Source organism: Adelges cooleyi, unplaced genomic scaffold (assembly GCF_023614345.1).
Source record: "Adelges cooleyi isolate 19-005CV unplaced genomic scaffold, UGA_ACOO_1.1 ACOO_flye_CR_arks_rails_tigmint_CR_PRNA_23, whole genome shotgun sequence".
NCBI lineage: Eukaryota > Metazoa > Arthropoda > Insecta > Hemiptera > Adelgidae > Adelges > Adelges cooleyi.
In genome coordinates, this window is record NW_026095893.1 from 12,565,981 (window position 1) to 12,581,930 (window position 15,950).

Here is a 15,950-nt window from a genome sequence, read left to right on the forward strand (position 1 = left end):
AAGTTAATAGTCCCTTCTAAAAGATATTAAAGCCCAGCTTTTTTATTTAATCTGGTGTTGATCATGACCGTAATCAGACCCCATGGGCATCACAATTTTGCCACCCGTCCCTCCTCAAAAAAATTATAACGTATATTATTGAGTAAAACGAAAATAAGCATACAATTGTTTTTTAAATAATTACTCTTCATGAACAAAAAAAATAATACAACTAAAATATCCCAAAAGCAATAGAATAGGTTTATAAAAATGATCAGTCATCCTTCATATTTACTTGGGGTATTATGACTTGTGAAAAAATTTATAATTTTTCTTGCTTTAGCTACAACATATTAATATGCTCTTTTCTCTGCCTTCGAAGAGCATTTTTCCTATTAACAGCTCTACTTAGTCAATTTCGTTTCATTTTATTTGTTTTTAAAACAGAGCACGTTATTTCATAGCATCACTTATTACACAAGTGACAAGTCATATCACGTCTTCATTTGTATAATTTAATAGCCTGCTGCTTAGTGCCTCGGTTAAAGAAATCTATTTTAATTAAATGTAGACTAATGACCAGATTGTTGCCTTAGTTCTAGAAAAATAAATTATTATATGAAATTTGCTGGTCCAGTTAACATTTTCCGCCCTTTCAAAAATTGCCGCTAGGGACAACACGAGGCCGTAGCTCCTCCTTCCCCCCTAAATTCGACTCTGGTGTTGATATGTAATCACAAAGTTTACAAATTAAGACAGTTATTAGGATAAACACTTTTTGAAACTTTTTATTTTCCATAGCGTTAAACTGTTTATTTCACTTGATGAAATTTAATTTCCATGCGATATTTCCGGTTGAATTCAGACCAAGGAATTATTTAAACGATTTTTTTCAATTTAAATATTTTTTCTATTAATGAAGAGTATCTTCAATCAAGTCAACCGCTGTCATTATACATCTAATCAACTTTAATAGTACTTATTGTAAAACATGTAAACATTTACAGATTGCGCAATATAACTAATAAAAAAAACCCATGTTAATTGCCAAAAACCTAATTTCAAAGTCACTATAAGATAAATAATGTAGGTACAGACAGAGTTGGGCATTTCTTATTTGAATAACGAAAAAAACTAATTTATTGGAATATTTTTTTTATTATTAAATATTAGAATTTTGGATATAATTTTTATTTATGTGATATTATTATGTTAAAATTTAACTTGCAGAGAAACTAGGGGGATTTGTCCACCCCTGCCTTTCCCCGTGGGCGCCCTTCTATTGAGTTGTATATACATATAAATATATGTGAGTGAGGTGGATAGGGACCTATTGTCGCGAGAATCCAAATCACAGGAGAGTCCAAAATATCGATCAGGATTGGAAAAAAATTTACAGTCTCTTAAGACTGTTTAAGAAGCTTAACTGCTAAAACTATAAAACACAGACGATCATCGTCATCACTCTCATCACGTGTAGAAATTTGAAGTGTTTGATAAATAGCATCATTATTCAAAGCACTATAAAATATAAAAAAAATTAAGAAAAAATAAGCATTTACAGCACTTTAGTTAGATCATTAAACATTTTATACTCGTATATTACACAAAAACAAATATATAAAAACCACATAAATTTTAAAAATAGTATAAAATATTAAATAATTTAACGTATAATAGTAATAAAGATATACAAATAAAATAATTAAAACTATCAAACATTAAATGGCAGAATTATAACGTTATGAGTTTTTATTGGTGTTACTTTATATTTTTGATACTGATATGTACAATTATATAATTAGTTATTATACACAGTACACAGTTCTCAATGTAAATTATTTTAAATTTGCATGATTTCCCATTGAAGGGTTTATGAAAATAGTTTAAAAAATATAGTGTGTTTTAGTTAATAAGATTTGAAAGTAATTAAAATGTGTTTAGTATTTAGTCATATCTCATTAATTTATACAAAACTAAATTAAACAAAAAACGAACCCAAGTGAAGTAATTGTAAAAGTTACTAAGTATTCATATATTTTATTGAATTATAATTAAGTTTTTCCTATACAACACAGATTCAACCTATTTCATCATATTATATTGGTAAACATTAGTTAGCAATAAATCGTAATAATGTAACTAAACCAAATCCCATTTCAATTCACTTTAATTCATTGCACATTGATTTTTAAACTTATTTTCTTAAAAAAAGGTACATCGCGCTTTAAGTTTTATGTTAATAACTCGACTAGACGTTATAGTTTATTTTTACAAAATATAAATGGCGTTGTTATCTTTGATTTATAGTTTAAATAATATATAGTAACTACTATTATTAAAGTACCCAACATTTGATTGATAATTCCGCTAATGGATTTTGTGGAACATAATAATATTTTACACAACCTATTATAATTTATATTTTTACAACAGAGTAGTTAAGACACCCCCTTCCCTCAATGTCGTCCCTGGACTTCTGGGTGAATAGTCATCTGTGTGCCTCGTAAAATCAATATTAGTATTGTGGTCGTCAGAAAATTGTAAATCCGATGGCCTTCTTTTGGGTGGTTTCCTGGTTGGAGTGGATACGCGTTCTTCGAAGCCAGGGGGTGTTAATGGGCTCAACGGGCTTGATACTGAACTTATGATTGATTTTTTTATGACATCCATACCTCCATAAGGGCGCATGTGTTTCGTTAGTAAACATACACAAGAGTAGAGCGCTGCTGCAGTCATAAGTATACCTATGAAAAATAATTAAATTTTATAAGAATTTTTCGCTTGAGTAAAATTAAACATACATATGTTTGACAAGCTCAAAAAAGTTGAAAATGTGGCTGATCCGTTTAAACGACACTGGCCGTTGTCATCATATAAAATACAAGTCAGATCTAGAAAAAACCATATTAATTATTATTATAATTATTTATACCAAAATCGTTAACTTACGTCCAACGAAGAGGTACAATATTTTGCCAGGCACATGGCCGATTAAACAGATAACCGTAACAGCAAATCCTATAACAGTCGTACGATCATCTGGTTCTACGCTCCTGTAATTTAAATTTATTTTTTTAAATTAACTATTACACGTTATTAACTTTTTAGCAAATTAATTAGTTTTGATTTTAAATTTTTAAATAAAACGTTATTTAAATACTAAATTATTCTTTGATTTTTTATAACAATTTTTAAAATTAATTATGCTTAATACTTGAACCACTATACAGTATACTATAAAAATCCAACAAGCGAGTTAAAGATGGTCATTTATTTAGAAATAGGTATAAATTTCCTTAAATATTTTCATTAGAAATGTCTTAGTTTCTTATCAACGATAATGATAAATATGTCTGATGTGTAAACATCTTTACATGAGTTATTAGCTGGGAGTAGATACGTTAGATGCAACCGTCACGGAAGTAATTGATAAATATGCTGCAGTACTAGCAATAATAGGAGGGCTCTTTAATGCAACGATGTTTGCTGTGCGGCGAAGGGTGGTTGCTAAAACCCTAATTTACAAAATGTGTATTCTGTTTAACATCTTGCTATCATAACGGCAAAAACGTATCTGGCGTATTTTGGCTACTTTACAGAAGAATCAGATTATTGTCAGATGTTGTCAGTTAAATCGCTTTCTAGGGAAAACCGTGAATGTCCTATAGACATTGATATTATGATAATTAAATTACTACTAGATACACATTGCTTGAATTGTCATATTGTCAATCCATGTATACAATGTAGTAAGTATTAATAAAATAAAAAATCCAGTACAGTGAAGTCGGAGGATTGGGGGTGACGGAGCATGTTAGGGTAGGGGAGGTCACAGACTTATATGAATTATTACAACTGAAAGTGATAAATTCACTTTATTTAAAAAACTCTCTTTCTGTCTTTATGGAATTTCTATTAAAACTGTAATAAGATGTTTACACAAAAACAGTGCGAGTACTGCAGCGGCTCACTCAAGTTTTTAGAGAGAACGAAATTTCGACTTGTGTGCTATACATGATGGCATAAATAGATTTAGACGCGTAGTAGTCAATCATTTTAATAAAAGACACGGTTTTAAATGGCAAGATAAAATACTAGTATTTTTAATTTTCTAGTGCAATAAAAAAATTACAATAAAAACCGGAAAACTTTTTAATGTACCAACTACCTAACTAGCAAAAATAAATTACATTTATTTATTTTTATTTTTAGTTGTATTACTATTATTATGATGTAGCTATCACACCATTATTAACTGTATTTAATTACTAGTAGGTACCTTAACAACAGAACAATGGTACCCACTATACATGTGCTCAACAACGATAAGATAAGAACCGATATTGATTGATAGCCGACATTCATCTGTTGGCAGTTATGATCGTAACATGCTCGTTTGCTAGCTGATTCCGTGTTCACACAAGCACAACCAACGTATTCCTTAAAAACAATAAAAAGTATTACTTATGTTAGTTAAATTTTTTTTTTAATTTTAATACTACGCATGAATATACTTGTCTAGAGTAGAGGCCTTGAGCCCTACATCCTGCGTGGCAAGGGGAATAATACACAATATGGCTCATAGACGAGCACACTGGTTCGAAAGGAAGATTGGCGGGACAATTGCAATCTCTATTACAATATTCTTTTAAATCAAACCTGCAAAAATCTTATTTTAATATTTCCAATTTTTCCACTACAAATAAATTAAAATTTGGAATTATGAGCAATTAGTCCGTACTTGTGAGTTATTTGATTGTGAACTTGTATTTTAGAACAACGGAGAAACATGCTACAAAATAGTAATATAGTCACCAAACAGATTATACCGATATTCCAAGCGGTCAATAACGTAGCTCTAGGCTGTGTGACACATATTAATAAACCAGACAAAAAAACACAAACAGCCGCTAGAGGATATCTCAATAAATCTATAGAAAATATAGATTATTAATATTCGTAAATGTAATTATAAATAATCTTAATCAATTCAATTTACCAATTATTATAGTATTTTGATCAGTAGCGTCAGAAGTATGTTTTGGTACAAAAAATACGGATTCCATGTAATTGGGCTCTTCGTAAATTGTATTGACTAACACGGTATAAACACATGAAATAGCAATAATGTTAGACAAAATTAATTTGCTTTCAAATATCCTTACTAGCGTGCTTCTGAAATCTATATTTAAAGAGACTTTAATCTCTATTTTACAAATGTAAAATACCAGGAGATGTTACTTACCATGTCTATTGTTTCTATAAATAGAACTGTTACGTATCAATGTTGATGCTCTGCTTGTTATTAATCTGCTTGGGAACAATGCGACAAGAAATGATACGCCAATCAAAATTAAACCAATGACTGTAAAATTACAGGAGTAATGTATAATGTTTCAACTTAAAATGATTTACTAAACTTACTAAGCCACACAAGATCTCCGGCCAAATTAGACATAGCGCTCACGTGGAACGCATACTTGCCGACTACTAGGCCGGCTTGAAGTCCTAATAGTGATGAGCCGATAATAACTCCAATAAAAGCAGGACTCCTAGTAGGTGTTACTGATTCATCAATTAAACCTAAACCAAGAGCCAGTAGAGCTGTACTTCCAAGAGACATACTGGCTTGAAGCAGAAACAGAACAGTGATTTTGACCCAGTGAAAAGGAACGTGTATGTCCTTTGGAATGGCCCCATGAATAGAATCACAAAGCGGTGTTTCTAAAAAAGTAAAAAAAACGGTGTATTGATTTTTTCGTACTACAAAATACAGTAATACCTAATAAAGTTTTGTTAAATATCCTAATACTCTTGATATCTAGTAGGAAAGTTAGTGAAATTTGATAACATATTTAGAATACTTTTAAGTTTTACAGTTATTGTTTTTAAATTTGTATTAGAAAAATATTCTAAATAGAGAATTCAGATAAACACGACTTTAAATATCCAAATAATTCAAAATGGTATTCTATTAAATAATTATCTTGGTTGTTGAACTACATGAGTTTCTCTCTAGACGCTTAACTTCCACTTGCAACTTTGTTCTCTTGTGTATTTTACTTTAAATATATTTTGTTATGATTTCTTAGTAAATGGTTTTTAATCATTACAAAGTGTTTATCTGTATTGGTCATTCGTATTCCAGTACATTTACAAACTGAGTTCGGTTTTTAGTTATCCTCTTGTTTGATAGTTTCAATCAAACTAAATCATTTTTACGACAAAATATTTAGGGATAATACTAGACCAAAGTTGCAAGGTGCAAAGTTGCAGTAATCAAGGAAGTACGACGGAAATTCGGTAGTTACAAATCTGTGTAGAAACATGACAGATAGAATACATAATAGACAGAATCTAATGGAATACAATTAGAGGCATGCATCTATCTCATGCCAAAGGATTTATAAAGGTTCTAGTAGGTATCACCCGTTAAAAGGTCATATTAAGTAAAATATGATTTTATGTATCTCATAAAAATTCTGCCAGTCAACGATTACCTGATGTAGCTAAAACTATAGCAGATGGTCGTTGCATCTCATAATGTTCGGAAGCATTGATAACCGCCAACAAGACAGCTAAACCTCCTTGCATCGCTCCGAAAAATGCAATCCACGCACACTTGTTTCGTTTACCTCCTCGGTAACCAATAAAAGTGGACAAAACCAAATGAACAAGCCCGCTAAGAAGCCATAACCAGTCTGCGAAAAATCAAAGTAGTCATGTTATATTATAACCTTATAACCACGTACCATCTAATGTAGTCTGTAGACTTCAATGTGTGACTTCCACGTTACCATTTAAACGTACTTGATATGTCTTTAGGTACATTATAATTTTTTGACTCTAACGTTGACAAAAAATATCTTTGAGATGCCATTTGAAAAAATACGAACACACTTATGGTAAATATATATTTCCCGACTGTAGCACATCTTATCCAAGAGCGGCATAAAGAGAATCCAAAAAGTTGTAATCTGAAATCATTTTAATTAAACGTAAATTTTTACAGTGTAACTTTTTTAAGACATTGTAGTAAGTAGCAATATACATGTGTTCAGGACCGGTGCTACAAATGGAGCCCTAAATTGTCCTAATTACTTAAAAAATTTACTACTACTGCTTTTAAGCCTTCTGACATTTTTTACAAAAGAAAGTTTTCTATAGGGTTTATAGTTTTTATTTTTTGACAGCATTTTAGATAAGATATATTAATTTTCATAATTTTTTATTTTACAAATATTGATCTTATATTGTAATTTCATAGGTTTATCAACTTATAAAACATAAATGGTAACATACAAAGTGTCCCACGAGGATTTGACATTTATAGTATCTCTTAGGAAAATTAAAATATTAAAATTCTTTCGTTTTTGTAAATATTTTTGACAACATTTTTAAAAAAAAATTTTGTCTCTAAATATCTAAATAAACACCCCTTAAGAGGTTGTTATAATACCCCTCATTTATTAAGGAGTTAGACAGGATTAGTTGTATGTTGTATAGACAATTTTTTGTAAAACCTTAATTTAAACTTTAAAGGTTAAACTGTGATGTGTAATTATTAATTCAGTAATAGTCGTTTAGGACTAATTTTTGGTAGTTAATTTATTTTTCGCTATCACAGCATACTTGAGGATGATTTAAAAAATGTTTCAACTTAACATAGCTACGCAAGATACGTTTTACTCGGTCTATAGCGATTTTAGAGCAAAAGCCTCTATTATCATATCGAAAGATACGATTTTGAAAATAATAACGTAAAAAAAGTCGTGTAGTTATTTTAGAAAAGTAAAAAAGTGTGATTTTAAATCTAAAATATTAAGTGAAATATTAGGTTTATCAAAAATAGGATATTTTCAAAATCTTGTCATCTTTCGGTTTTCCTTTAAGTAGTTTTGTTCTAAAGTCGGACTTGCTTTTAACTTGTAATTTTACTTATACAAAAAATATTTATTATTTGCTAAATTGTTTTTACAAAACATGGGATACATTATTTTGTACGGGAACTTTAAACGCCCTGACTCCTAAGAGCTTTCATGGGGACAGCTTTTTAAAATAAAAATGTATTTACCTATGTTCAGAAAATATTTCTGAAAAAGATTATATTATCATATGTGCGCTTTTTAAGAGTTGTCCAGCGTCTATGACTTTAAATAATTTACAGCGGCAGCCTTGTCACCCTGAGCACCCTTCGTAGTCACGCCTACGGGAGAAATAGACCAACCGATCTATAATGTAGTTATAAATTCAAAAAATATTATTAAGTGTTTAAGAACGGTACTATTCTTCTTCTCACGGTAATGGCTTTTTTATTAAACTTTGTTTAAAATTAATTTAATATCATAATGATTACAACTTACAAGCTTATAATTAAAATTTTAAATGTTTCATTATTTATACGAACATAGCATTTATATATTATTATTGCTGACAAGATAATCAATAGCTTGAATGACTTGTGTTGAGAAACCACTTATTGATGGAGTACCATATTAATTTTTAACCGACTAAAGGAGGCGGTTATCATTTAAAATTGTAATTAAATGTATATTAAGAGTTTCAAGTTTTTGGGGTATTTTAATTTATTATCGCCTATAGACGAATTTAGTACTAAATTACAATATTATATTAACCAGGATATTATATTCGTTAGTGTATTGTGTACAGTTTCCTTTAATCAACGGTAATTCAGTATACACGCTGATGCGGAACCGTATTTATATAGAAGTTTAACAAAAATAATCATTTTTACTGTAGGCAAGTACAGCTGTTTTAGTAAAATAAAATGCTATGGAATGAAATGCATTAAAAAAAAACACACACAGTTGATGATTTAAAAGTTTAGTTGCGAATATATTATGTTACAATTAAGTTAAATACGTTACTTTTTTATCTTTATTTTGTCTACCCTTGTAAAGTTTCGCTATCGAGTATGTTTAGGACACTTATAATTGTTAGTTATATATATATGAAGGCCATAAGGCAAAAACGATTAAACCTTCATTTTTATCAGACTGAAAAAAACGATTTTCAAAGATCTATTCTCAGTTTTTTTGTATTTTGGTCCGAAACTATACAGCCAGATTGTGTAAGGGAACCATCGTTTTCGCATGGGAGTCAGTTTCTACTGAAACTACGAGGTCTTGGGGAGGTGTACAATAAAACGCACAAAAGAACCGCGTAAAAAATATAAAAATAGGTGGGAAAAACTAGTATCTAACATTTTTAAGTATTGCCAACTTTGATACCTACATAATATATTACATTATGAGTATTATTTTCGATTTCCTGTCCCCGCAGAGGAACCGGAAACGTAGAGTATTACGCGAAGGTTGTTCAGTGTCTGACAAAATTTTACCGGTTACGTTTTACGGATTTTAACTACGGTTCACCAATATTGTAGTCAATCTAGTATCTACATACAATATTGATGTTAATCCTGGACATCGCCAGTGAATCGGGGTATTCTATAGAATATCTGGACTTGGGCGTGTCTCTGAATTGTAGTAAAAATACCATCTGAATAGTTTTTAATGAACTGTTATGCATCGAGTGACTGAACGTGTTAACACTCACTGGAAACAACAAACTCGTATTGCTATAATATTATGTATTAACTATTGTCGCGTACTAATGTTGAACAGCACGCGTACTTAGATATATGTATGCGGCCTAACGTGTATATTTTGTTTCCCATAAAAATGTTATACAGGATGGCGCAAAAAGAGCGCATGTTTTCCAAGCAACTGTAACTTCTTAATTTTATAAAAAAAAAAATACACGAGTATAAACTATCGTGTGCGGTTTACAAAGGTAGAATTTTAATTTAGGTTAACTTTAATAAGTTACACACAGATCTGGTATCGTAGGGTTCAAGGGACGTCGTCAATAAAAAGAATATTTCTTCGACAACTCACATCCATGCTCTTGCTTGTCCGTCTAGTTTAACCACATTTCTCTCATGTTGGTTCGTCGTTGCGAACTTGTGGGAGTAAGAAATGTTGCTAAAAGCAATGAAGAACTTCGAGGAGAGGCTTCAGGTATAGTGTGTCCATCAACAAGGGCAAACTATAGTCTGTTCAAAATGAAATTGTACAGATATCTAACTTAACCTGACTGCGCCGGCAAGACTAAAGTTTGTTACAGATTATAATCAAGTATATATTTAAAAAAACAATAATAAAGACGTTCTTTTTGCGCCACCCTGTATGTATAAATATATATATATTCCGTTAAAATTGCCGCAGCGTACCGTGTATCTTCTCCAAACAATACGACAACTAACGAATAGACGGACAATGTACGTTTTTCGGTTTCTTCTTTGTCATCATAATTCACAGTTGTTTCGACCCGACGTTATTTGTACAGCGTAGCTATAACTATTAACTATACCTATATTTATATTGTATAAGTCGACAATACTCATTACCCCGCGTAAAAATATAGATCCGAGTGTTACGCAATGACCTCATACCTTGCACATTATATTTATATAACAGTCTCATTTTACGATTGAACGCCATAATAAGTTTTGGCCGTAAAAAAAACTGTCAAGGATTCGTTTTATTGTCTCTGTAGGAAAAATTCAGGTATCAAATTAGCGTCATTGCCACAATTAACTGATGCATAAGGCACGTGTGAATAGTATTTTCTTCTTATTCTCTGGTCTTGGCGTTCGACTCGGTAAAATATGAATTGCGGATTACCTGCATATAATATTACAGAACATAATGTATATTTGGTTTTTATTCGGGAGAGAGGGATAAGTGTAAACTGTACACAATTTCAAAGCGAAGGTTCAAAAAGAGTTCAGCTCTCAAAGATGAATACGTAAATTTAGCCTTATTGACAGTTAAAATACAACCTAAATTCCAATCTTATCTACTTACAATCGGTAACAAACAAAATAATGTTTATATTTATTGTTTTAAGTCATCACGTAAGAAATCTTAACAGCTCAAAACTTTTTCCGTGTATTAAGTTTCGTAATTGTTGTCAGTCCAGGAAATATATATATATATGTTATTTAAGCATTTTTTATACAAAAACGCTATTGCCATTTGAATTTTTAATTGAAGTTTCAGTCATAATGCGCTAGAAAAACACGCATACAACTAGTGGTGTCTGCGACACAGACCTAATAGGCACGAGACATAATAGGGTGGGTTGTCCATTGACACTAACGACACAGGTAATATTATCATCAAAGTTACAACGACCGGTTGATAGTTCGGGGCAAACCTTGAAGAGACCAATTTCTGGAACGGACACAGTTATGGTAATCTTGGAAACCCAAAGACATGTGCGGATGTGCAGTGTGGTGCGGCGGGATTAGTAGAGCGACTCTATGTGACTCTGCTCGGACTAACTGAACGTCGAAGGGCCAACCGATAAAACAACCCATATTCACTCTCTCCGTCCACATAATCGTGAAAGATGATCAAGCTTAGACTGGATTGTGGCGCATAAACGTGTGGCCACCGTTAGGGGGCTTAAGTGAGCTGCATCGGGGTCTTTTTACTCCATTACTGTACATAATTTGCATTACGTGTGACCTTCAAAAGTCTGTAACTTCAAAACTAAGTGCGTCCGGTCAAACATTTTTTCTTAAAAAGCGTTAAAAGTACTACCGATTAAAAAATAAGTAGCAAAAACCGTGCCCGGTAAAGTAGATTTGTTCCTAGGCTTCTCCCGTCTCGGCCCGTCTACCCCTTCTCTCTAGACTACCCTCCCTCTCCCCCATGTAAATATTTTAAATAAATCCTATATTCAAACTTACCAGCTAATTTATAAACTACCTGATGTTTCTGAGTAAGTTTAAATTTTCATTTCGAAGCTAAGAACAATTATTTTGAACATTACTTTTATAAACTTGTTACTATTATACTTGTTACCCATTACCAACCTAATTGTATTATGTTGGTCTGTTTACTCTGACGCTCCTTATCGTGAGAAAACTTAACAATCCAACACAAATTAAGCATTCCTATTTACTGAGTGCCTCTAAAATATTTACAATGCACTGACATTGTGTCTCATTGCTATTATGGTTAGCTGTTTATTAAATCCTTTAGTAATTAATGATGTTAAGAATCTACCTTTAGTATCCCAAGTCACCGTATATCAGTTTAATTACGTTTTTCTCATATTGAATGCATGTTTTCAGAAGACACGGTTGTGCTGTCGAAGCTATAGTGTGTCGTTTAAGATTTGAATTGATTATTAAATATTATTTTATAGATATTTCCACAAGCCGAATAACAAAATGGTTTTTATTTATATGAAAAAAATCTACACGACGCTTTTGAATAATTAAGAAAACCAATAACAACGGCGTTTTTTAGCTCAGTGGTTACTTGTATTGCGTCGACAAAACTAGTAGTTAATTTTTTTAAATAAGTTATAATGTATAAAATAAATACAATTTCATACGACAAACGATTTAATTGTGCGACATTTTCATTTATTTTAATTATTTTGGATTGGATAAGATATTAGTTTTTAAATACTATTCACTGGTAAGACGTCAAGTTACATTAAGAGGATATCAGCGCAGCCCATTTTTAGGAGTAAAGTATAGGCAATTTTTTACAAAATCTTAACTTAAAGGTTTAACTGTGATGTGTAATAATTATTAGTTCACTAATTAAGACTCTTTTTTGGTAGTTAAATTATTTTTCGGACTATCACAGCATCTGCGACAGCGATTTAAGAAAAATTTTCCATAAAAACTTAGTTTTTTACAACCAACAATTTTAGGAGCCACTAATTTTCAATTAAAGTAAACATGTTTTAGTGCCGGTAAATCGCTGCGCTGACAACCTCTTAATATAATTTTATATTATATTTGTATTTATATAATTTAAAGCGCATAATTTAATAATTATTTGCAATTTACATTTTTGTATGAAGACTCGATTCGTCAGCCGTGTTCGATTTATTTTTTATCTATTCTCAGTCTAAAAACAGTTATTTGTAAAACAATATTTGTTCATGCAGTCCATTGCACAGTATATTATTTTTATTGAATATTATAGTAATAACTTACAAATTACAATACTCAATACATTCGGACGAACGGTAATTTATTTTAGTCATTGTCATAATTTATGCTCGATGTAATCGGGTTAATAGCGATCAAAGACAACCGTGTTTTTGACGGTTAAATGATAATACACTTTGAAAAATGTTTTCGTTTAACGATTCAAAGTGACTGAACTGTCGAGAGATTAAAACGCGACTATAGAGGTTAAATAAGATGCAAATATTAAATTGTATAAACAATGACCGCGATCGGCAAATTAGGTTATACAAACATAGCAATAAAGAAGAAACCGATTGCAAGGACCACTCCTACAATATTATTATGACAAAGATGATTCACACAACTTCGGGAAATGCGCAGTTTTATATAAATAATAGACACATATTTACAAGGCCGAGGAGGGAATACTGAACAGAATGATATATGATAAATGCGAAGATCCGGCCAAATAACTCAATAAGGTCTTTTGACTGTCTTTTTAATACTAGGTACGAGTGTTAAAAACTACCACCCCGAGAAAAGATTTCTGTCGTACCTTAGGATGTGATCAAGGTAGTGGTGGAGGTAGTAATTTGATGGTGGTGGTAGTACTGGTGTTATACACATTGTAAAATCATTGTTGGCGCGAGCCGTTACACGAATAGAGTTAAACTCACCCGCAGTCGGACGGCAGGTCTTCGATGTGCGGCTGTACCGTAGGTTGTGCATACGGGTGGTTGTTCATGTTGTGTCCTTAGAAGGATGCCCGTGACAAGTTTATGCGCCTGGACACAATGCCAATGCCAATGCTGTTCTACGACAACGGCGACGGGCTGTCGTTAGTTCTGGGACACGAGTAACGCGGCCATTATTATTGTCTTCATGTCGGTGTTATGATTGCTGCACGCGCGCACCTAACGTGTTCTGGTCGGACGGCAAAAAGACACTGCGCGTGCACATCACCGCGCTGTAGGTATGCGTGGTGCACACCTCGACCGGCTCAATGTATAGGCAATCGTATTTACTGCGTACACAACGACAGCGGCAATGTTTCACCGTACGGGCAGAACATAAAACTGGAGGCGCGCGTACCGTTGTGGTACAAATCGGTGATTTTGGAGGGGTACACCTGCCGTATGGTACGGCCGCAGGTGAAAGCGTGTATATTATTGTTGTCATGACGATGCGGTGTAGTAAATAGCAACGACTAAAGAAGGCGAAACAAACACTAGCTGTAGGACCAACGCTGCATTAATCGTTTTAACCCGTGGCCGCCAACACGAATCCCAGTATGTATCTCCGCATTTACCCAGCGAGTGTGTTGTTAAGTCATTGTACCACAAACAATAACCCTCATCTGAAGATGAGGAGACGAAATCTGAAGAGACGCAGTGACTTTGAGGCAAATATTTGATTGAAACTAAATTCAAATATGAAATATGCTTAAAAATGTACTTCATCACTATGGTCACATTGTGCGATTTTAAGTTGTGGACTGTGGAGATTTCAATAGAAATGTTCTGCTTCTGTCGAATACGATTGAGAGTTGCCTGTTTAACTAATTCAATTTGTAGATATCTGCTCGAACTGCTAAAACAAATGACTAAACTTCTATTTATAGAATTTTCGAACTAATTAAAAATTATCTTGTCAGTTTTCAAATTGACGAGTCCTTTTCACGGAACTCATATGGAACGCGCATTGCCTATAGTCGGCTGCCATATTGTGAATAGTTAATTGTTTTTCCATGATTTATCAAATATATCACGGTGTTATCATCACCTAACCTAACATTCTAATATTTATCATGGATAAGTAACGTAATATTTTTACTTTCCATAAAATTGTACACAACATGGCAGCGTCCAAGGTCGGACATATTACAACCCGTATGCGCATTCCATATATTGAGTTCAGTGGTCATTTTATTTAGATCATAAACTATTAGTTTTAAATTGAAATTGAAAACATAATAATATACCACATTTGATTGCATAAACAACATTTTTCTCGTATAGTCTGCGTGAAATATGATTCATAAATATTGTTAATCAACAATATTAAATTGATTTCCATCTAACGCTAATTCAAAGTGTATCAATAGAAACATCAGTCTGACAAAAATTCCCTAGAGATAATTGAGACGCTTTCAGTATATTTGCTTTCGTGTGTTGTAAGGGCAGATTTTCCAGAAAAAGACTTCAGGCATATGAAACATTTATACAGCCTTTCACCAGTGTGCACGCGTTTGTGAGGTTGGATTTTATAGGAACGTTTTTAAGCAAATATAACATTTGTTGGGATTATCGCCGGTGTGCATGCGTTCGTTTAATGTAGCCCGGGTAGTGGTGGATTTTTAAAGAGGATGATTGTTAGTTGAACTTTTGTGGAATTTTATCATGTGTAGAGTTTTTTGCTTTTCTGTGTTATACGATTTTTGACAAAAATCGCAGTGGAGTAACCGCCGTTCTTTTAAAACTTCACTGTCATTCTTTGTTACTATTTGACGTATGTTAACTGTTCCAATCCGAGACTGAAAATGACCACCATCAATTTCTTTATTTGTTTTATAACTCGTACCATTGACACTACAAAAAAAAAAATTCAAACAATAAACAATAATGTTTAAAACAAATATAGTCTATTCACAATTATATACAACATTTATAAATTATATGTCGTAAGAGGGCTAGTGAGGAAATTGAGTGATTAAACTAATAAGGATAAAAGACGAAAGTAGATGACATTAGGAGTCTGAGATTTACAAGTAATTTTTATTGTAATTTTGATTAGCAATGACATAACATACAGGTTACTATAGAAAAATTGTTTAGTAAATCTCCGATACATATTAATATTGCTATATATTATATTCTCGAAGACACCAGTCTGTGTAGCATTAATGAATAGTTTTTGTTCTATTTTCCATAAATAAATGGAT

The 15,950-nt window shown here is 32.1% G+C and overlaps 1 protein-coding gene across 3 annotated transcripts; it reads right to left on the reverse strand.

Moving 5' to 3' along the window:
- Window positions 1-1,687: 1,687 nt before the first annotated feature.
- LOC126835337 (solute carrier organic anion transporter family member 74D-like) lies at window positions 1,688-14,086 on the reverse strand. Of its 3 annotated transcripts, XM_050567838.1 has the most exons (12): window positions 13,687-14,086; window positions 6,793-6,959; window positions 6,483-6,683; window positions 5,407-5,706; window positions 5,228-5,347; window positions 4,982-5,164; window positions 4,724-4,913; window positions 4,497-4,641; window positions 4,262-4,422; window positions 2,932-3,035; window positions 2,784-2,873; window positions 1,689-2,726 (listed from the first exon to the last, which is right to left on the reverse strand). In XM_050567838.1, the coding sequence occupies exons 1-12, from the start codon at window positions 13,752-13,754 to the stop codon at window positions 2,407-2,409; spliced, it is 2,049 nt and encodes a 682-aa protein (XP_050423795.1). In that variant the 5' UTR covers window positions 13,755-14,086; the 3' UTR covers window positions 1,689-2,406. The 3 variants fall into 3 exon arrangements, with proteins under 3 accessions (XP_050423796.1, XP_050423795.1, XP_050423797.1); XM_050567839.1 differs by lacking the exon at window positions 13,687-14,086 and having other exon boundaries at window positions 1,688-2,726; window positions 6,780-6,929; XM_050567840.1 differs by lacking the exon at window positions 13,687-14,086 and having other exon boundaries at window positions 6,735-6,831.
- Between the last annotated feature and the right edge of the window lie 1,864 nt (window positions 14,087-15,950).

Bases quoted from the DNA above. Each gene is read 5' to 3' on its own strand.
- LOC126835337 (XM_050567838.1), bottom strand. From the start codon at position 13,754: ATGAACAACCACCCGTATGCACAACCTACGGTACAGCCGCACATCGAA. The intron at 5,707-6,482 runs GTAATCGTTGAC...TTACTTTTTTAG, and splicing joins TATAGTTTTAGCTACATCAG to AAACACCGCTTTGTGATTCT. The intron at 5,165-5,227 runs GTAAGTAACATC...CTTTAAATATAG, and splicing joins TTATAGAAACAATAGACATG to ATTTCAGAAGCACGCTAGTA.